Source organism: Amblyraja radiata, chromosome 12 (assembly GCF_010909765.2).
Source record: "Amblyraja radiata isolate CabotCenter1 chromosome 12, sAmbRad1.1.pri, whole genome shotgun sequence".
In the NCBI taxonomy this organism is placed as follows: Eukaryota; Metazoa; Chordata; class Chondrichthyes; order Rajiformes; family Rajidae; genus Amblyraja; species Amblyraja radiata.
Genome location: NC_045967.1, coordinates 32,033,525 through 32,057,032, shown reverse-complemented (window position 1 = coordinate 32,057,032; position 23,508 = coordinate 32,033,525). Strand labels below are relative to the sequence as shown.

The following is a 23,508-nucleotide window of genomic DNA, read 5'->3' as shown; positions in this document are numbered from 1 at the left end:
AAAAAGCACATAAATCTCACGGTTATTCTTACTCTAACCCTTTAATACTTGCGCCTAGAAAACTACTGTATAATTGAAAGTTGTCTCTAGATGCCAGAAAATATTTTTGTACACATTGTCAATAAAGAAGATAGCAACCATCCAGCCTCCATGGACACGGCTCATTGACCTACATTATTAGTCCATTTTGTCCATTTACAGAATAGCTACAAGCAACCCCTTCCTGTATTTTCTAACCTGGCTACCTGAATACAGCACAAACCTTAGAGCTGCAAAGATAGAAACTGATCTTCTGTGAACGAACTTTGTAAATAAAGGATTCATTGAAGGAAGATGTCCCAATCTTCCAAAAAAAAATCAACTCCAGTATATAGAATGAGAAGTCATTTATAATTGTATATACATTTGTAAACTGCGTGAAGTTGATTTAGTGTGTCATATGTAGGAGGGTGACTGGCACGACTGCAGAAAGAAACTTAAATAGGCGAATTTACCTACGTTGGCAAATTCTCGCACATAACTGTTATTCATTTAGGACAAAACAAGTGAAGACAAAATTAGCCTGTGGTGTAATGAACAATTGGAGAATGCAATGGTCAGATATTAAGGCATAATAAATTGTTGCGCTCAGAATGAGAGTTGGAAGGCAACAAAAATCACACTCCTCATATGACCATCAATCGTTACGCTACAGACATTAAATAAATACTTATTACCTCCTCGCTGATTTCATTCAATAATCACAAAGTGTTAAAATAGAGCTCTGATGAGGAAACACAGCAACAGATATATAATAAAAGAAACGGGTCACTGAAAGACATTCTAACTTAATTTTCTGTTTCTTTAATATAAAAGGACTCGAGTTGCCGTTCATGATGATGCCCCACCCCCTCATCCCTGTCAGCCTACCTCCTGCATCGGTTACCATGGCAATGAGCCAGATGAGTCACCTCAGCACCATAGCTAACATGGCAGTGGCAGCCCAAATGCACAATCCCCTCTCCAGAGCTGGAGCTTCTGTTATCAAGGTAAGACGGAAACCACTGCAATTTACACTTAAAATAATTGGCATCAGTATTTCATTTTGTTTCTTGATCAGTGTCTAAACTGTTGAATGTTTTTTTTCCTCAAAGGCTGTTCCATATCCAGATGTGACCTAATATTACTTAAGAATAATGGGATTGAATACACAAGGTTAAAATTGCAACAAAAAAAAAATCCTGCATTAATGATTTTATAGCAGTCTGGTCTGAAATTTGTAGACTGCAAATCTGATTTTAAATCCAGATGTGGTAACTGAACACACACAGCTTATCCATTATAGCAACTGTTGGGCCTTCCCTAAAAGGAGCAGCTCCAAATTGCTGATACTATCGCAGGCCTCTTAAATTAGTACAGCTGCATCAAATGGTAGATAGTTAAGTCTTTGGGATTCCAGGTTCTTGTCCTGTCCTGAATGTAGAGGGGAAAATGATGCACAGAATACAGAAACTGTTGGATAAGCTTCAAAATGGCTGATTGAAATTGATAAGCATTTTAAACTGCTGACCCTGCACATTAGAAGGATCTGTCCTTATTGAGTTGGCAGCAGGGTGGCAGGGTGATGTGAATAGCAGTGTGGGTAAACTTGCCCATCCTAGTTCTAAGAACTAGTCCACTCGTATACTAAAATATGAATTAATTGGGTCACCCTATTGCCTCAAGGCTATTCCTTGAAAAAAAATCCTTTATAGTAGAACTACAGAAGGTTATGCGTGACTACCCATGCAGCTTCTTGTCACTGTTCCGGCAAAACGGAGTTGATGCTCCAATGCTTTCATGTAGAGCTTACAATGTTTTGACAAATGTTAGCCACTCCTTTTCCATAGAAAATAATGCAGTTGGCTGATGCATTATATTCCGAGGCAGATTTGATTAAAAAACCCCCCAATCTTTTTCAAAGAATTCTTAGCAATTAATCTCCTTCCAACGTTTGTGTCTTGTGGTCTTTCTGAATGGTGTTACTCAAACCTGGGAAGACACACTGGTGACCCACTCTTGGGCCTCTCTCTAATGCCAATTTGATGTGTCCACCAGGGGGCATGAAGAAACATCCAATTTTCCATCCTTTTTCATGCCAAACTTCATATTGCTGTTTTTCCAACATGCTAAACGGAAGCTGAACAGCAGCACCTTTCTTGAAAAAACACCACCAGTGTACAAAGCAAGTACAACAAATCAAACATGAACATTTGAATGTTACCTTTATGCTACATTAAAATGCTGCAGAAATGTATTATTGTTGAGCAAATCTGATTAAATTAACATGTGATGTGACAGCTGATGTCTGCCAATTAATTGTTGGCCGTGGCATGAGAGTTCTCCGTTTTTATAAACTGAGTATAATTTAGATTAGATTCATTGAAAGTATGACATCAATTCACACTATGTAATACATTTTGCAGTACAGTATTGAAAATCCTTCCTGTAGTGACAGGAGGTAATGGTGCAAATCTTTGGAGAATAGCCTTGTTTAGGAGCAAAAGGATAATGTGATCACCATAACCTTCATAAACCTGTCACAACTGGTACTGGTTGCTTTGATGGTTGGAAACATAATATAAAAATAAAAACACTTCCATCTGCAATGGTGTAACCTTTTTATCTGCAATCATAATTGGGTGAGATTTGTCCTTTTCCCCATGACAAAGCTAAATCTGGCATTAAAATCCTTAACATTGCTAAGATCCCTACTGAGAAGAAAATAAACTGATTTTTATTTGGTCAGATATTTCATCTTTAAGTCAAAATGTAGTCTTCCTGTTCTGTTGGACAATCAGTTTTCATTTGATTTAATGCTGAGTTAAATTCTGATATTCCAAGCAGACATGCTACTCTCAACATCAAAGAATTAAATAAATCAGCTTCACATCCTAGTTTTGCTTTGTAGAAGTACTGTGTAAAGTATTGTGACCCATTATATTAATATAAAAAATGAATTGACAATACCTAAACAACACAAGCCAATAGTATAACCATATACATTTTCTGTTTATCCTAACCAAAGAAAATGGATTGAAATAAATAGACTTGATGTATTTTCTCTCTGCACAGGCGGATAGTTTCAAGTGCTCACACATGTATGATTACTTTCATCGTTAAGCTTTCATTGCTTGGTTTAATGTCATACCATTAGTCACTTGATTTATTTAGCAAATGATATAGTTACTTATCAGATTTAAAACAGGCTTCCACAGGATAGTGGTTACCTAATGAGGCGATACATGTAGGGCTTGAGTAACAAAATGCATATTGACTCATTAGCTCACTGACTGATAATAGGTTTGTTTAGTTACATGCTTAAGCATAATTCCTAAACTAGTCATGCCTTAAAATAACAAGGCATTAAAATAGTTGCCTAGTATTATATTTAAATGATCCCTCAGGGCACAGATGTTTCATTCCATGATACAGAATCCTACTTCATTTATATTGGGAATTAGTTCACACAAGTATTTTTGCTTCTATTTCCCAACCAATTTCCTCCATTTCAATATTCACTGAACTGAAGGCAGCTGAAAGCTTGTTTTATGATCACCTTTCGCCTTACAATGGTCAAATTGAGGAAATGCTACAGTAGACAGTTTATAATAGGGTTCAATTTGTACTGATCTTGATATTCAAACTTGAATGCCTAGATCATGATATGGGCAGTATTTCCCCTCCAATCCACAATTGCTGGGCTAGTATAAAGAGCTCTCCAACTGTGAGCATAGCGCTGGCCCAGAAGCAATCTTTGTCATTCTAAGACTTAATCACCCTTTGGTAAAAGCAGCTGAATCAATGGAGCAATATCATGCATAGATTTGCATCAGCTTGGCCTGATTACCGGTGCTCATCATCAAGACAATTTGGATTCAAGCTTTAATGCAGATTCTGAGAATAGAAATGTGACCAACTCTCTAGTGTCACATGAGAGACAATCCTGTGAAAGACTATGGCTCAGCTGGTTGCTTTCAGATCTCCCAGTCATGGCTGAAAGTAAAACAGGGAGGTGTCCCAATGGCCTGGACAGCATTCAATTGTCACAGTCAGATTAACTGGTCATCCATCCAACTGCTTTTTGTGGGTTTTTACTGTAAAGAAAATTGCTGCCATGTTTCTCTCCATAAACCATTGCATATGAAAGCAATCTGCTGTAAATGAAAATACGTTAATTGTAATGAATACAATAGGACACTGCATCTGTGCAAAACACATAGCAGATGTAAAGTTAGATTAGGAGACAATTGTAGCACAATTCTTTACCAGGCAACTTTTGGAAAGAAGTTGTCCTCAGATAAATTATTAGAATGCTGCTGTAAAATAATGAGCAGTCAATCTGTCCCCAAAGGTAAATAGATTTTATAGAGAAATCAAGAATAGAAATTTAAAAATGGTAAAAATCAAGGTGGATTCTTTGCTTAGTGTAAGGCACTCCACTGAATTAGAGCTCATATGCATTTCTATAGTGCACTGCCACTTTACGAATATGGGCACTAACACTTTGCAATTTTATTGTGAGAGGGAACTCTGTCAGAATTAGCAAGCTAGCAAGCACCAGCTCACTATCCAGATAGTTGATTAAAATAATCCCACTAATGCAATTTAAGTTATGCTCATTCAAGATATTTATGGCAAATGCCCAGTCAGTTCAAGTCTGCTGAATGCAAGCTTATTTCCTGCAAGGGTCAAAAGGGCCATCATGGAAACACATGATCTCACATGTTTATTTTGGTGTACATTCACTGCTTGCCTGCAGGAACCTTTTCAGTCAACATGGAATGTCAAAAGTACAATTAATATATATTAAATTTTGTTGTTGCAAAATAAAGCATTTGGATTTATTTTCATCTTCAGGCCCAAATTAATTTCTGTTTCTACTGAATTTGTAAATGTGAATGTTTGTTGGGTCTTGGAATAAACGGTATTCCAGAAACCTGAGGCTGGGAATTTAAAGGATATATTCCGCTACCATTTTAGGCGATGCACTACAAAATTGACCCGGAATATCCTTTCACTGAAAATAATACGTTCCAATTGCTCATGCACTGTCAATTTTCCTCCTCACTTACAATAATTGTTAATTCTTATCCCTCCAGGAGCTTTCCTTGGGTCTGGGAAAGCCATCCTGAATGTTTCTTGTACTTCCTAAAAATTGACATTGCACTGGTAATGTGAACATCCAATTTCGTACCTTCTGTACAAACTTTTCTTCTTTTGTTCATAAATTTCCCGCTTCCATTTCTTCTGGTCCCCAGCAATATTGTACAATATGCACTTTTGTCCTTCCGATTACGTCAGACTCCTAATATTGACCCACAATCTTAAAATGTTGGAATTCCTTACCTTCCTGCTATAATCATTATGCTTTAAGCTTTGGGGCCACTTGCTTTATCATCCCTTTCACTCTTTTGAACCACAGTGCCATCATTTACTAACGGCCTCTGCTTTAATTGATTGTTTAAACAATATTTCATTTTATCTCAGATTCGTGTGACTATTTCATATATATTTAAAAAATCCATCCTGTTTCTATTTGAAAGTTTAACATAACCTTTACGTAAGCTTCATCAATTGCGACATGGAACATGCCTTGAAATAATTGACCTTTTATTTGTTGGGAAATGGCTCAGAGATTTTTTATTCACCCAATCAGAGAATAGAATGTCGGTTGGCCATTTTGTCAATGTTAAAGGCAAAGGCAAACAAACTCCTATTTGATGTTACCCTATCAACACATAACTGAATGTCCAACTATCTTACAGAAGCGACTTTGAGTAAAATTTTAGTCAAACAACAGAGCAGTTAACTCATATCATTTGAAAGCAAATCAAACAAAGTTCATTAGCTTCATTCAATGAAAGACATACAGATTTATTCTGAGTGAAATGACAATCTAACAGCATTAACAATTCTTTGTCACACATCAATGTCTATACTTGTGTCAGCCCTATTTCCCACCACTCCAACTCATAACTCCTTGATAATTCCTCCTGTATTTTTCCTCAGTTATTTGAATGGATGAAAAGTGGAGGCCATTACCCAATAATACTCCGTGGAGTGAAATGATTTCCAAGTTTTATTTGTGAAATGTTCTTTTGCTATGATAGTCTCCATCAAACATGCTCATTAAAACTGCTGATCTTTCCCATTGAAGGGAACAAGACATGAGCCTGCCAGACATGCACTGATCTTCTTGGGGGTCCAACAAGAGCTCCCAAATTATTATTCCTGTTATTTTTCTTGCTCAACTTTATTTTCACCAATATACAGTAAGTATTCCATCAGACCTGCGGCATATGGAGTACAACATGGGCTACACCAGTTCAAATTTAATTATGTTAGAATACGGCCTACACAGATTAAAAAGTAATGGAGGTGGGAATGATTTACATTAAAATTAGTGCAGTCTGAGAATGAATTTTATAGAATAGGACCACCATAATTATAGTACGTTTTATTCTGCGGAGTAAATTATTTTTCATTGTATGCCTTGCATAATGCATTCATGTGGAATAGTCCCTTCTCTTTGTGTTTTGTTTACAACAAGTGAAGATGTAAATATAAGCAGAAAATATATTGATTTTAAGATATTAACAAATATGATTGTCAAAATGATTTTTCATTGTAACTGATCATAACCCATAGTGGCATAGAGATTTGTAGAATTATCAAACCTTAGTGTTTTCATCATAAAAGGAAACTAAAGTGTTTACAAACCTGAATGAATAATGAAAATTAACCTTATATTTCGGAATGTAGGGAATGCCACTACAGGCCGGTAAAGGTTACGCTCATCTACTTGGACAACCTCTTGAATTTTTGTTCTGTCACCAGGAGCGGGTTCATAATAGCCTATCCCCAGAACCATCCCTTGAAGATAGTCAACGGCCTGGAAGTCACCCTTCTTCACACCAGAGCAGCAGTATATCTAGTTCACCATCCCAACATGATATTGCCTCTGACAGAATATGTAAGCAAGTTCCTCTTGTTGTACATTTTGAACCATTATACATGGTCCAGTGATTTCAGTTCTTGCTTGTGTGTTAGATTTGCTTGTTGTGTGAGATTTTCCTCTTGGTTTCAAATACAGGTTGTGTAACCTGTCATAAATTATTGTAGAGTTACGCATGATCTATGCCTTAGTATGTAGGAAGGAATTACAGATGCTGGTTAAAAACCGAAGATGGACACAAAAAGCTGGAGTAACTCAGCTGGTCAGACAGCATCTCTGGAGAAATGGAATAGATGATGTTTTGGGTCGAGACCCTTCTTCAGACTGAGTCAGGGGAAAGGACTCTAGTCTGAAGAAGGGTCTCAACCAGAAACGGCACCTATTCCTTTACTCCAGACATGATGTCTGACCCATTGAGTTACTCCAGCTTTTTGTGTCTATCTATACTTTAATGTTGGCCAACCCAACGCCAATAAAGATAGAAATTTTGTTTGTGAAATTTCAACAAGAATCTCACTCCAGGATAGTTTTAATCATCTTGAATACACTTTTTTTGGGGTAGCTAGACTGTCTTGCTTGTATAATATACATATGTTGAACTCATTGGCAGATTGCCATGGCAAAAGAGATATGGAATAGATACAAAACAGAGAGTGGTGAATCTCTGGAATTCTCTGCCACAGAAGGTAGTTGAGGCCAGTTCATTGGCTATATTTAAGAGGGAGTTAGATGTGGCCCTTGTAGCTAAAGGGATCAGGGGGTATGGAGAGAAGGCAGGTACAGGATACTGAGTTGGATGATCAGCCATGATCATATTGAATGGTGGTGCAGGCTCAAAGGGCCGAATGGCCTACTCCTGAACCTATTTTCTATGTTTCTATGTTTCTAAATGATGTAAATGCTTCAAAGCTTAAAATTAGCAATTTAATGTTCAGTGGATTTATAGGAAAAAAAGATATGTCATGTTAAAAAGCATAAATCTATCAAAAACATTATACACAATTTCAAAGATTTCCCATATCATTGAGACCGTAAGTCAAACAGTTGTAATTGGGGCTGCACTCCTCCACACTAGCATTTGAAGAGACATTTATGTAAAGATTTCTACAGAAACTGCAGAGTAAGCACCAATTGTAACAATCACATAATATTGAAAATCTATATTAATTTTGGTTATGTGTACAGTCATTATCTGTATTTTCTTTGTTCTAACATTGGCCCTGTCTAAGTTCCTGTGCCCATAGTTCTAATATGGTTTGGTTATGTAATCTTGTCACTGAGAAACAACCTGGAGCCTGAGGCACTTGAAAACGAATTTCCTCATTAACTATTTTTTCTCACTCTCTCGGCAAATGTTGTTTATGTTGATCAACATGAAGAATTTATACAAATTTTAACTTATCAAATTCACGGTTATGATTAAAATTATCAGTGTGACATAATGCATTTTAATGTTATAATTGAGCTTAATATTAATGGTTTCGGCCTCTCCAAAATGCTGGCTTTGAATGAGCTGAATTTTGATTGTACAGTCATAACCTGTCTATTTGGCCGAATGCTCCAGGACATGTTGCTATTTCTTGGTCAACTAACATGATTGCTCACTTCCTTAGCTTCCTGTTGGACAGCTTGTACTCGTGTAATTTTGAAATATAGGTGCAGATTACAAAAGGTTTGAAGGTTACACAGTTATTTTATATGAATTTTATGATATTGGAATGGGAGTGGGGAAATGAATCACCAGAAGATGACTGCACATGCATTGTTAAATTTAGTTTGCTATATTTTTAGGAATTTTAAACGCATGCTTAGCTGAGGCACTGTTGATGTAAGAAATACAGAAAGAAAACTGAGCAAACCAGGTTAAGAGTAAATGCAATAGATAGCTGGTCTGTCAGAAAGGTAGAGAGAAAAAATGTCTTCCTTAATTTAATGTTAGTTCAAAATTAATCCCAAATGATCGCTGATAGGAGCTGGAGGAAAATAAGAGAAAAATAACTTTAAGGACATGGAGCCTTATGCTTCTTCATTACCAGCTGTGAGGAGGTGAAATTAAAAAAGAACAATGGGTTGGATTATCTAAGAGAAATTTCAAGGGACTGAACATATAATTTATATGGGTAGAGATAACAATAGCAATGGGAATGAAAAGGTAGGAGATGGACAAGGATAGTCATCTTGTGATGGGGAAGATAAAATAATCACCTGTTGCATAATCCCACACCAAGATATTTTGTAACCATTGACTGTCTTGGGTCAGTAATAGCAGTTACTTCCGAACTAGAGGATGTAGTTTCAAACTGTATCTTGGAAACTCAAGAACATAGACCAACATTGCACTACGATCTAGACAACCAATAGACTGTCACGTGATAACGGATCTAATTCTTCACACGTTCATATCTTACTCCAACTTTGTTGATGTCTATGAAATGTCCTAAATATAATTTCCTTCTTTTTTTTCCCCACTACTAGTTTCCAGTTACAACAACAGAGTACAGGAGGGATTGACTTATCAAGAGAAAGACTTGGTTTATTATTTAATCAGTTTTGTGGGGTATGGGTCTGATGCGTGCTGGATGCTCCCGCCTGTTTGGGCAGGGAACTAGGCCATTCAGGGAGCTTAAACCTCTCAGAAGTATACAAAGCTACCACAGTGTCATTTCAAAATACAACAAATAATATAGCATTAAAAAATCACTTCACAACTTTCTTAAAGGTGTTTTAATATATTTTTTACAAGCTTTGTATTTTATAATCTAAGATTTTGCAGATTGCAGCTACTAGTGTAGCTGGGACATGTTGGCCAGAGTGGGCAAGTTGGGCTGAAGGGCCTGTTTCCATACTGTACCACTCTATGACTCTATTACTCACGAACACAGTTTAATTGCACATCTATTTTAGTTGCTCACTGAGCATCTGTATGAGAGTATTCTTCCTTAATTAATGGATTATTTTTCTAGTTTGTTGTGATTTTCTTTTTGCTCCTTTGTTCACACAAGATTTGAACCAATCACTGGAAAAAAACTTCATTTACAATGATCCAATTCACATCTTGAGTGTGACGAACAAAAATGTCTTGCTAATTTTGCTGGAAAAATCGGCACATGTACACACAAATTTGTGGGCATTTGTCACCTTCATTGAATGGTCAGTAAATGGGCAGGTTGAGGCAGAACAATTGTTCATTGGAGACCCTGCTGCATTTGCATTTCAATTCCCATTCATTTTAGTGGAAAGAATAACAATAAATGTAATGGTCTGTGAGAATTATTTCCACTATTACTGTATATCATGTAAAATAAACAGAAATTATTCACAGGAGATTTTAAGCCTTTAAGTATAGTTCATTTAGAGGCTCCGCAAAAATAATTGGAAATAATTTCAAAATAAATTACAGAATGTTAATTCTCCATTAAGAACATGTTGCAACTATGGCTGTGATGTTACACTAAAATGTTAATATTTTAGTACAAACATTTTTTATTTAATTATTTAAAAAAGTGGCCATTTTCTCTGGAAATTGCATAATTATTCTAATTACGAGTTTTTCATGATTTTCAATAGTAATTTTTGTACGTAAGTGGTATCCTTAAAACCTTAATCAACAGGAGAGAACTATATCTCATCCAAGAACATGGCATTGCATTGTCATCTACATTTTTAGTGAGTTTGTGGAATTGGTGTTTAACTATTATCTTTGGGGAGAAAAAGATTGTTTTGATATAAATACATTTTATCCCCTTAAGAAATTGGTCTCAGACTTCAGGTTACTACAATGTTTAATGTCTGGTATTTGGGAGAAAAAGGAAAAATGTGAATGGCTAAACTAAAATTCCGGTACTGGTTCAGGTGGATAAACTGTGGAATATTATGATTCTTTGCCAACAGCTGGTCAGCCGAGAGAAGGAGAGATTGCTGATCACGATAATGGTCCTAATATAAAGAGAAGCCAAAAGGAAAAAGGTAGGACAGCTTATCAAGTAATTTAAAGGAAAGAGAAAAATTAATAGCTGCATAACTGTACTCTTCAAGCCTTTAAAACAGACTTTATTTACCATTATTTCCTGCATAAATAAATGCCAGAAAAATTATATTCACATGAGTCAATAAAGTAAAATTGTCACTTTGCAATATCATACTAGAAGCATTTATAATCCCTCTACCCTACATTTACCCATTCTAGTTTCCTCAGCTTAACAATACCTATTTTTACCATGACATATTTTAGATTGATTTATATAAATGTTTTAAAGTTGTGCGAACAAATGTACAAATGGCTGACCTGAAAATAGCAGGAATTTAATAATGATGTACAGTTTCATAGACTATGTAAAAATGTTAACTAGGACATTTGCAAATTGTATTTCGGTTGGACTTCTGAGAGCTCTTAAATAAAAAGTACAACATTTTACACATCATCATGCAGTGATTGCTAAAGGTTGAGTCAGTGTTACCATGTGACTAAGTCCAAATAAAGAAGCACATATTTTATACATTAGGATTGATATATTGTTGCATAACATTTCCAGCTGCAGTCATTTCCTTCCATTTAATCACAAATAGAAATTTCCAATAAAGATTTAGCTTTTATTAGGCATTGATCTCATAAGGAATTCGCATTGCTATTATTAACATTGATTCAAGGTTTTGTATGAACCAATAAGCAATTCTTATTCAATGAGTTTAATATACAAAGCCCTGTGTAGTGCAATTAAAGGCCTGGAAATTGATCAACACCAGAAGAGATGTGTTAAATAGGCAGTGGACAGTGGACCAATTAATGTTTTATTCATGGGCCTGCTGCTGCAGTATTCCACAGCACATAAGGCCCAAGGCACTATGTATTTTATATCAAGCCTTGCTTATTTTGAACGCTGGAGGTCTTGTCTACCCATGAAGGAGAGCATGTGGGTCAGAGGTCTGGTTAGAAAGGCAGAGGTGCCTAGAGGGCCGGTGTGCAATGTATTAGTAAGGTAGCGTTAGGGTCAGGTCTGGACAGTGGTGGTGAGGATTAGGTGGATGGTTGGGGTCTAGATCAATTGTGTGGTGACACTTGAACTTCTGGTCAGTTCTTAAACTTATCAGCCATGTTCTTATCTTGGATGATCTACCAGAGGCAGGTATCTGATGCTGGACTCCACATCACATTTGGGCAGCACAGTGGCGCAGCAATAGAGTTGAGGCCTTACAGCACCAGAGACCTGGGTTCGATCCTGACTATGGGTGCTGTCTGTATGGAGTTTATACGTTCTCTCAGTAACTGCGTGGGTTTTCTCCAGATGCTCTGGCTCCCACACTCTAAAGACGTACAGGTTTGTAAGTTGATTGGCTATGGTAAAATTGTAAATTGTCCCTAGTGTGTAGGATAGTGTTAGTGTACGGGGGTGATCGCTGGTCGGTGCAGACTCGGTGAGCCGAAGGACGTGTTTCAGCGCTATATCTCTAAAGTTAGAGATAAAGACTTTAGAGATAAAGTCCAAATCAGCTCACTTTCAATAAAAACACAGTAGGCCTCAGTAGTGCAGTGAAGGCCTGCACCTTGTCTATAAGCGAGTTCGGTATTCCGAAAAACGCAAGGAACCATGGGATTTTTCAAAGGTCACTCGCTATAATGATAAAGCGAACGAAGCGTTGACTGTATAAACTGTGTATAAATTCTTATCTTTATTCATGATTTATGTGTAAAAATATATTTAATCTGAGGAACGGGGGTGCCAGGTAGCGGGAGAGCGGGGTGTAACAGCGAGATAGAGGGGGCAGATGCGAATGGGAGATGGGGGGAGACTGTGACCGGCGAAGAGACATTCTCGGCAGCTGCATGCACACAGACTCGTGCCTCATCCGAAGCCAGTATTGAACTCGAGTCCCCGGCACCGCAAGCGCTGCCGAACCGCCACTGGACTGTCCCGGTACCTCCCCCTCTCCTGAGTGTCCCATCCCCGCCTGTGGGGTGGCCGGAGCCGTCCGGACCGACGGGACACCAGCCCGGAGCAGTGGCCCCCAGGCCCACAGCCAGCATGGAGAAGCGCCAACCCCAGCTCCACTCCACCTGTCCCGCTGGGCCAACCGACAGACCCGGACTGATGGGACAGTGGCCCGGAGAAGCAGCCTCCCACAGGCCCACCGCCAGCGAGGAGAAGAAGTGGCAACTCCAGCCCAACCCCGCTCCAACAACCGAGGAACCCGCTCTCCGACGGGCCAGGGTCCGCCAGCCGCACTCCCCGCCCTACCCAGTGGCCGCCGGCCAAACCCCCGGCACTGGCGAAAGCCAAGCACTAGCCATCAACGAGGACACACACTAAATGCTGCAGCAACTCAGCGGGTCAGGTAGCATCCCCGGAGAATAGGAATGGGTGATGTTTTGGGTCGAGACTCTTCTCCAGATATGTTGACTGAACCGCGGAGCCACCGTAGCACCCCGTGTGCATCACCACCGATGACCGGCGCTCGACCCCCGCCGGCAACAAGGGGGCCAACTGACAGCCAATGGACAAGGCAGGAGGCGCAGCCGACGGTCCACGGCCCGCCGGGGTACGGGATCCCTGGGAGCCGGAGCAGAACCAAGCCAGTGCCAGCCGAGCCTCCATGCCAGCTGCAACTCCGGAGCCGCCTTTGCCCCGCCAGCCCAGGACACCCCCGGACAGGGACGGGACACCCGGGAGGAGCCGGGGACGGCCCAGCAGCAACTCAACAGCACCTGCAAGGCCAGATCCCGGGCCTTCCCCGACCACGGACGAAACGCAGGCTTGCACACAACGCAGCACCACAGCTGCTGAGAATGTTTATAGCGAGTGACCTATGACCTGGGCTTGCGCAGTCGGAATACCGGACTCGCTTATTGGCCCCCACCATTAGTGTGCAAATGAAAAATCACAGAAATGCTGTCCAGATTGTTTATTGTATGTCGTGGGACTCTGCTTCACATAATCTACCACCTCTAGGTGTGGCACATTAGTTACATGAAGGACCTGGAAGGAAAATTGTAGTCCTCATGCTGTGCTCTGCAAATTATCTTCTCACAAAGTTGTATCACGTCGCAAACAAAATCATTTCATTATGTGATACAATTTCTGGCCATAGATTTGTTTCTGCTGTGGTAAACTTTAGATAAACGTGGAGCTCTCTCACTGAAGATAGAATTTAACCACTCAATTTTGACATAGATTAACTGAAACTGAAAATATCTTTGTGGAAGAAATGTAGTTTTGGTGGAATATAATCCACAATTAGCAATTGAGACAAATCCAAATCTAGCCAAAGAAAATAACTTCCTTTATGATTATTGAGAGGAAACGTGAAACTGAAGCAGATGGTTACGGTGGAGGTTAAGTAGAGGTCCTTCCAATACTGTGGGATTCGACCACAAATCCTTCATCAGCTTTTCATATCATTGGATACATTCAGGAAATATTAAACATGGGAATACGAGGAAGAAAGAAAATGTTCCACAACTTTGATTAGGTTTTAGCTGAGCAAAATGAACAATGATGAGGCATATTGGTACAGAGGTATTGTTTAACAAGGAACTGCAGATGCTGGAAAATCGAAGGTAGACAAAAATGCTGGAGAAGCTCAGTGGGTGAGGCAGCACCAATGGAGTGAAGGAAATAGGTGACGTTTCGGATCGAGACCCTTCTTCAGACATCTTCAGAAGGCCAGCAACCCTTCTTCTGACGAAGGGTCTCGACCCGAAACGTCGCCTATTTCCTTTGCACCTTGATACAGAGGTAAGTCAGTTTAGTTTATTGTCATGTATACCGAGGTACAGTGAAAGGCTTTAGTTGCGTGTTAACCAGTCAGCGGAAATACAATACCTGATTACAATCGATCCATTTACAGTGTACAGATACATGAAAAGGGAATACCGTTAAGTGCAAAGTAAAGCCAGCAAGCCAGAGGAGCTGGTAGTCATGGAGACACATACAGCACATAAACTAGTCACCTCCACAGAGTGGATCATAATAAGGCATGCCCTTAATGGTCAGGTGTCTTTTAGCATAATTTAAGAACTTGAGTAACATTTAACATAGTGGAGGTAATGGATAAACATCGTTTTGAGTCAGGACCATTCTTCAGACTGATGCAGTAGAGGAGAAAGAGCTGGAAAAAATGGAGGTTGGGCAAAGCCTAGCAAGTAGAAGGTTGATACAGATGGTGACCAGGGTGGGGGGTGATTGGAAGATGAGTGGAGTAAATGACAAAGGGCAGAGGTCAAATAGAGACAAAAGTATGTCATAAGAAAAGAAGATGAGTGAAATGCAAAACTGGTGGGAGGGATATGGGTGGGAAGAGGGGTAAGAGATGTGATAAATGGACAATATGGGACTTAGGGATGGGAGATGCGCATAGAGAAGTGGAGACATGAGCAGGATAACTAGACTAGTGAGAGATGGTGGGAGGAATATGTGTTGGAGAATGGGGGAAAGAGAGGGGGGTATTATTTGTAATTGGAGAATTCCATGTTCATGCTGTTGGGCTGTAATAGACCCAAGCAGAATATGAGGTGTTGTTCTTCCAGGTTGCTCACTCTAGCAATTCTGGAGGCCAACGATAGAAAGGTTGGCATGAGCAAAAAACAAAGTGATAGAATAACTCAAATGGGTCAGGCAGCATCTGTGGAGGGAATCGACAAATGACGTTTCATGTTGGGACCTTTCTTCAGATATCATCTGTCCATTTCCTCCACTGAAGCTGCCTGACCTGTTAGGTTCCAGAGCATTCGTTTTTTGCTGAAGATTCCAGCATCTGCAATTTCTTGTGCCTCCAATGCCAGTAAGGGAATGAGAAGAGCTCTTCGTTGCTAAAAGATTGCGAGTGTCACAGTGAAAGAAGATTGGAGGGAACATTAAGCACATGATGTAGAAGAAATATTTCAAGTGTAAACCTCAAAATATTTTCACATTCATTCAGATATATTGTTTCTTAGTAACAATGCTTGTTTCCAATGTTGAAGCTTGTTCTCAAAGTCCAGTTGTATGTGCTTTCACTTAATGTTGCATCTAAAGGTTTCCCTGTAGCAAACTTCCAATCCATCATTGTCAGGTAGAATTAGGTCTTTGGAGAGAAAAAAACAGGTGCAAAACACTTGATATGGCTACTGACAGTGAAACATGTGCTGTGGGTTTGTTCAATGTGGAGCATTTCCTGAGTCTAAACATTTGATCAGCTCAAAAAAAATTAAAGATAAAAAGTGTACTTGATGCGACGAGAGGATGTGACCTTGTCACAGCAGATGCAAAAAGGAATAGAGAGGCCCCTAGCATTGTAAGGAAATACTGCACTGATTAACAGCCACTGTGTGAAAAGTGTACATAACATATGGAATTGATCAACACGTTTTCCTTTTAAGTTGCACATCAGAAGTAATTTGGATCCGGTTATTAGATATTTTCTGCAACAATATTTAATACATTTTTTGAACTTAAGAGCATAAATTGTTTTAGAAAGAACCTGCAGACAGAACTGGAAAGAAATATCAAATAAATATCAGAGGAATGCCAAGCTTTGTTTTTTAAAAATCATAATACAGGTCTTTGACAGTCAGGATGTCTGAACAAGATGTGTTCCATCTTGACTTTAACAGCTGATCAAAGCTGGATTGTTGCAACTGAATCAAAGTGTTCCCAATGTTCCCAAAATTTACTGAGCTGGTTGTTCAGACTGGGCGGGAAACTATTCCCCGAAAATCGCAATATATTTTAATTTTTTTGAATGGTCATTTAGCCTCCTTAAATGCAACAGGTAGCAAAGTGCAAAGCAGAAAGGTGCAGTGAGGTCACAGGTCGACCTAGTGGTGGTTGCAGGGACTATGTGCAGCATTTTTGTGGTGTATGGCATTACTAGGTGCCTATTTGAGCCTGGAGGTTCTACAACTGTGCCTGCTAGTCCATAAGTAATTATGCAAGTACAGATACTTCACTGGTGCAGTCTTTCTTGCTTCCTTTTATATACCAGGTTTCCCAAGAGTTAAAGGTAGAATCAGAGGAATGGACGTTTCAACCTATTCCTGGAGAACAGATTGATCATCCCTGCCCTGTCTCACCTCACTTCAATTTTAATTGGATGAGAACATTAAGTTATTCTGGGATTGGGTTTGAAATTTATAAAGTATTTGCACATTGTACACAACCCAAAACTGTATGGTTCTAGGCATTAAAATTACATGCAATGGGCCACTTCATGAGAATAATCAAACATTTTGTCTGGCAACAATTATCGAGGGAACTGTACCAAAATTCTATGAAGTATGTCATTTTTAAATGATTTTTGGTTGAATTTGTTAGATTAGGAAAAAGTGTATGGAATGTGCCAATACTTCAATAGCAATTTGTGGTGAATTGTGCATAATTCCTATGAAGTATTATTCTCTTGTGGCACATTCCAGCCAATGCCCCTTTTATGTCTACTCTTGCTGCAAGAGGGCCAGTAAATGTGCACTTATTGATGATCACACTGACATCAAGAGGAGGGATCAGTGACAGTTCACTGTCCCCCAGTGTCCTTGATTCTTGCTCCTTTAGATTAAATGCTCTCCATAAAACTCAGATTAAAGGTAAAAACACGATGTCTATCGCTGCAGCATCTCTGAATGTCCTATCAGTGGGCTTGGCCATAGTTGTGCCAAGCTCTGATCACAAATTGAAACATTTTGAGTGTCTATGACATTAATACTGCTGTAATATTAATAATTATTGTTATTAGTGTCGATCAATTTCCAGGCCTTTAAGTGGAGTACAAGTTGATCTAAATCAGGAAAAATGTCGCTGACAATTAAATGCTTTGTATGTGTGCGCACGTGCAGTGGATAAGTAAAGGGCTTGTCCCATTTCGGTGACTTTTTAGGCGAGTGCAGGAGACTCTGCGCTCGCCTCATGATCGCCACATGGTAGCCACATGTTCGCTGGTGGTCTCTGGTGAGTCTCCTTCACGGTCGAGAGGTGTTCCCGCATTCTGGGAACTAGTCAACATGTTGAAAAACATTCTGCGACCAAAAATTGGTCGCCATGGAGAAAATCGATACTTTTGTAGTCGTAGGTGCAGTGGTTGTGGGGTTGACATGTCGTTGTAGGTAGACGAGGTAGCCGTAAGTAGTTTTACTTAATCTCCTTTGCTGACCAGACATTTTCATTGGCTCATTGGGGGAAAAAAAATGTAAGCACGAGTTTTCAGAACCAAGGAAAACCGACCGGTAATGTTAAATGCCCGCTAAATTTCACAGCTGTGTATCTCTGGCTTATTAAAAAGTTGTCTGGCTTCTTAAAAGTGTCTCCACTCCTTCTCCTCTCCCCCCCCCCCCCACCCCCGCCGCTCTTTTAAAGGACTTACCGTACACTGTGCTAGCCATCTTTAACCTTCCTGTTGATCGTGGTGTGTGTCTGTATCACCTTGGCTTTGCACCGTGTGAATTTCAGACAGCGCTCCCCCGCTTTCCCTGACCCCCGCCTTTGCAATGCGTTTGTGTGTGTGTTCCGTTCTGATGGTCGCCGTTCCAGTTCGCGGTTTTTCAGGCGAGTGCCTCGAGCTTGAAGGTCGCAGGCAGTCTGCTGAAAAGTTGCCTAAGTGGGACAGGCCCTTAAGTGCAGCATAATTCAAATTATGCCAAAGTTGTATTTTTGTGCTTAAAAGTTGTTAAAATCTAAGAGGAAACGACGATGCAAATGCACTCTAATTATATTATATGAGGCTGCTTGTGAGAATAAAAGTAACCCTGACAAGTGCAGGTTTGAATAGTTGCCACCTTTCTCCAGCGGTGTTAACTTTATATTGGCTCCTGTACATGGGAGCATTTCGGCTATGTCACAAGGCAAATCTTTTTTACTCCATTGGAAAGAGGAAGAGGATTAAGACTCAAAGATGATATGAGGGCACTCTACTATTTTGAGGTCCCAGGCGGCTGGTGGGGGAAGTTGATATTCAGTCAGCAAAATAATTCTGATCAATTTTTTCAGATCTCCCCATAGAAAAGCTTTTCTCATGATCGATAAAGCTGTCTAAACATAAATGGTGATTTATTGTGGAATCTATTCTTCTGCATTAGAGGTGCGATACAAACAAATCTCTTAGTTACAGATCTGTGACAATTTAACCTTTATTTCAGAGCAAAGTAAGAAAGCATACAGGAAGGGATTCCACTAATCCCAGCATCTTTCTGACAAAAAGATCAGTTAAGAAATCTGTTTACAATCTCAAATTAAAATAAGGTTAAATTTTTAGTTATGTTTATGTTGCATGTATGTCAGTTAAGCCTTTCGGTGTTCCAACTTTTTTGATTATTTGCTTTCATCGTATGAAAGTAATGAAATTTGCTGTGAATACCAACCAATCAAATCCGAAAGCCATTTAATGCGACTTTTAACTCTAAAAGCTAGCTCTAATGTACCAACGTGATAATATCCGACCGGACCAAATGAAAAATGCTCATTTTAACCAGAACTAATGTTCAACAGTTCCTGTTATTTGGAACAGTTTTATTACAAAGATTAATGACAACCCTGTGGCTAGTCTGAGCTCACATTCTACACCTTTTTCTTATAAAAAAGAAATTCCATGTTTTAATATTACCAAGCTGCTGAGTAAACCTTTGTTTTATGCTCATATGCTCATAAAAAAACTGATGTACTTCAATCAAAGTAAACCGATTATTTTCTCTTTCAAATGTAAGGGCCCATTACTGATCACACTGTAATGTAAAATGCTTTCAGAATTATGCAGTTTCCAAATCCTTGCATCATATTTATTTACCTTGTCTAGCTATATAAAAAGATGACAGTTTTATTTTCAAAAACAAGCCAATCTTCTCAATGATTTGCAATAACAAGACCTAAAAATATTATAAAGACAATTGCATTGATGTGAAATATCCATTACTGATTTTAGAACATCACTTTAATCATTTATTTTGATTAATAAACCACAGCATAGCAAAGATTATATTAAAATATTAAATTAAATGTAATATTTAGTGGATATAATTCACATTTTTGTTCCGACGAGTTAGTCTGACAGTCAGGAAATAGCTGAACCTCACAAAATGGGATTTGACTGGCTTCGATCCAGATCCCCGTTGAAGGAGCTGCTTTATGCTACACAGCACAAAACTGAAAGTTGAAGGAAGATTGGACAGTTGCAATGACTCTTCATCTTTCGAGTTCACAAAAGAAAAATTCATTTTGTAGAGATAGTGGAAATACTTGATTTTCTGTAAGCAGTACTACACAGGATGAGAACATAAAGCTAAAGGTTGATTATCAATTTAAAAGACTTTGCTGGGTGGTTCATAGGCATGGCATAGTACCAGAGCACCTCTGGGAACACATACTTTCTATCTATCACTGTACAGCATGCCCCTCTGTCCATAGGTGTTAGAAAAAAAATCCTCTTGTAATTCTAACAATTAATCTCTAATACCTCTATATCTGCCTTCTTCACATAAACCTTTTGAAAAATGTATTCAGATTTAAAGAATTGTTTCTTTTAAGATACAAATAAATATAAGGAAATTTACAGCTCAATGCATCACAACAGTTGGCATATATAGTATGGGATGTCATGGAGTCATGCAGCATGGAAATGGCCTGATTTGGCCATGCTGACAAAGAAGTCCCAACTACACTAGTCCTACCTGCCTCATAGCCCTGTAAACCTTTCCTATCCATGTACTTGTGCAAATGTATTTTCAATGTTGTTACAGTTTCTGCCTTAACTACCTCCTTGGGCAGCTCGTTCCATATACCCACTAACCTCTGTATGAAAACGTTGCCCTCAGTTTCCTATTCAATCTTTTCCCTCTCAGCTTAAACCTATGACCCTGGTTCTTGATTCCCCCTACTCTGAGTAAAAGGTTGTGCATTGACCCTATCCATTCCCCTCATAATCATGTGCACGTATATAAGATCACCCTTCAGCCTCATGCACACCACGGAATAAAGTCCTAGCCTACCCAGCCTCTCCCCATTGCTCAGGCCCTCAAGTCCTTGCAACATCCTCATAAATCTTCTACGACGCTATATGATACAATAGAACTTTATTTATCCCAGGCCGGAAATTGATCTCCCAACTGTCATAAAAACACAAAATGCATGAAACATGAAATTAAAGTGACGAGTGAAAGGATTGGGGATGTGCAAAGATTTGGGAGGCTTTCCAACTTAATTTCCCTGTGACTCTGCTCTCACTCCCCATCCCCCCACACGTAACAAGGGTAGAGTCCCTCTTGTCCTCACCTTCCACCCTACTAACTGTCACATACAACAAATAATCCTCCAACATTTTCGCCACCTCAAACATGATCCCACCACTTGCCACATCTTCCCATCTCCTCCCCGACTGCTCTCCACAGAGACCGCTCCCTCCGTAACTCCCTGGTCAATGCGTCCCTTCCCACCCGAACCACCCCCTCTCCAGGCACTTTCCCTTGCAACCGCAGGAAATGCTACACTTGTCGCTCTACCTCCGCCCTTGACTCCATTCAAGGACCCAAGCAGACTTTCCAGGTGCGGCAGAGGTTCACCTGCACCTCCTTCAACCTCATCTATTGCATCCGCTGCTCTAGGTGTCAGCTGCTCTACATCGGTAAGACCAAGTGTAGGCTTGGCGATCGCTTCACCCAACACCTCCGCTCAGTTCGCACTAACCAACCTGATCTCCCGGTGGCTCAGCACTTCCACTCCCCCTCCCATTCCGAATCCAACCTTTCTGTCCTGGGCCTCCTCCATGGCCGGAGTGAGGACCACCGTAAATTGGAGGAGCAGCACCTCATATTTTGCTTGGACAGTTTACACCCCAGCGGTATGAACATTGACTTCTCTAATTTCAGGTAGTCCCTACTTTCTTCTCCCCTTCTCAGCTCTCCCTCAGCCCACTCTCTCCACCTCTTCCTTTCTACTTTCCCCCCCCTCCCACCCCACCCTCACATTAGTCTGAAGAATGGTCTCGACCCGAACCGTTGCCTATTTCCTTCTCTCCATAGATGCTGCCTCACCCGCTGAGTTTCTCCAGCATTTTTGTCTACCTTCCAACTTAACAACATCCTTCTTATAGGAGGGTGATCAAAACTGAATGCAATACTCTAAATCCAGCTCACCAACATATTGTATAACTGTGACATTACATCCCAATTTCTATACTCAATACCTTGACTGATGAAGGCCAGTGTACCAAAAGCCTTCTTGACCACCTGTCTACTTGCAACAACACTTTCAGGGAACAATGAACTTGGACCTCTAGATGCCTCTGTTCTACAACACTCCCGGGTCCCTGCCATTCACTGTGAAGGTCCTGCCCTGGCTTCCCAAAATACATTAAACTCAATTAACTTTTCCTCAGCCCACTTGCCCAACTGATCAAGGACCTGCAGTAACTTTTGATAACCATCCTGGCTATCTACGATGCTACCCACTTTTGTGTCACCTGCAAACTTACTAATTTTGCCTTCTACATTTAATCATTGATATAAACCACACACAACAATGGGCCCAGCATCAATCCCTATGGCAAACCACATAAGCCTCCAATCTGAAAAACAACCTTTCATCTTTACCCTTGAATTCAATTCTCTATCCAATTGGCTAGCTCGCTCTGGATCCCATTCGATCTAACATTCCAGAGCAGCATATCATGCGGAATTTTATCAAATACCTTGCTGAAGTCCATATAGACCAAGTCTATGGTTTTGCCCTCATCAACCTTTTGGGTTACTTCTTCAGATGATCAATGACCCTTTTGTCACATCTGCCTTAACATTCACCCTTTATTCTCAAGCCATGAAATGGGGAGCTTTGAAATTGCCAGACACCAATATGACTCTCACAGTGCAGAATGCAAATCTGCCCCTGTTCAAAAATTCTATAGGAAATTATTAATACCGTTGCCTTTCATGATGAGTTTGAATCTTTCTATCAAAGCAAATTAAACCATTGCACAATTCTGTTCACATGGAGCTAACGCCTAATTGGACAGTTGGTTTCAACAATGGACGACGACATCTGGGACCAAATCCAGCAAAGGCAACTCATTCTGGAATTTCCGGACACCTGGTGCACAAATGGAGCCAGAAAACAAAATGACTCATGACCATCCCAAACAAAACCCTATAATTATATGTAGCTGATTAGTTTCCACAATCTACCATTGAGCAAAAATCAACTGGCATATTCCATTAACAAAAGGGAAGGATTTGTTCAACTAATCATCATTTGGAATGCTGGCAAATAGCCGAATATTCGTATTTAGCTAAATAGTAAGTCAGACCAACCTAACATGATTTAATTGGAAAAACCATTGAAATTGTGAATGAAGTAAATGACGAGAAAACATGGTAGATACAGTTTTCGTGGTAGATACAGATTCAGTTCTTTTAAAAGGGAATTGGACCACGACTTGAAAAAGAGGGTCAAAAATATATTGCTTTGGGAAAAGAGCAGCAGAGTGGAGTTTAGCAATTCCCTCAGAGAGGATGTCCAGAAATGATGGCCTGAAATGCTTGTCTATCCTATTTGAATCTATGATCTCTCCCGTCATTAATTTAATTG

At 39.7% G+C, this 23,508-nt stretch overlaps 1 protein-coding gene across 11 annotated transcripts in view; it reads left to right on the top strand.

Moving 5' to 3' along the window:
• The window catches only part of dach2 (dachshund family transcription factor 2), a 363,969-nt gene that overhangs the window by 261,332 nt on the left and 79,129 nt on the right, over window positions 1–23,508 (top strand). For 5 of the 11 annotated variants that reach the window (XM_033030400.1, XM_033030399.1, XM_033030409.1 and 2 more), the window contains 3 exons: window positions 856–1,028; window positions 6,784–6,994; window positions 10,868–10,942. In XM_033030400.1, coding sequence (XP_032886291.1) covers window positions 856–1,028; window positions 6,784–6,994; window positions 10,868–10,942 — 459 coding nt within the window. The remainder of the gene's footprint in view (window positions 1–855; window positions 1,029–6,783; window positions 6,995–10,867; window positions 10,943–23,508) is intronic. The other 6 variants (XM_033030405.1, XM_033030401.1, XM_033030407.1 and 3 more) reach the window with 3 other exon arrangements.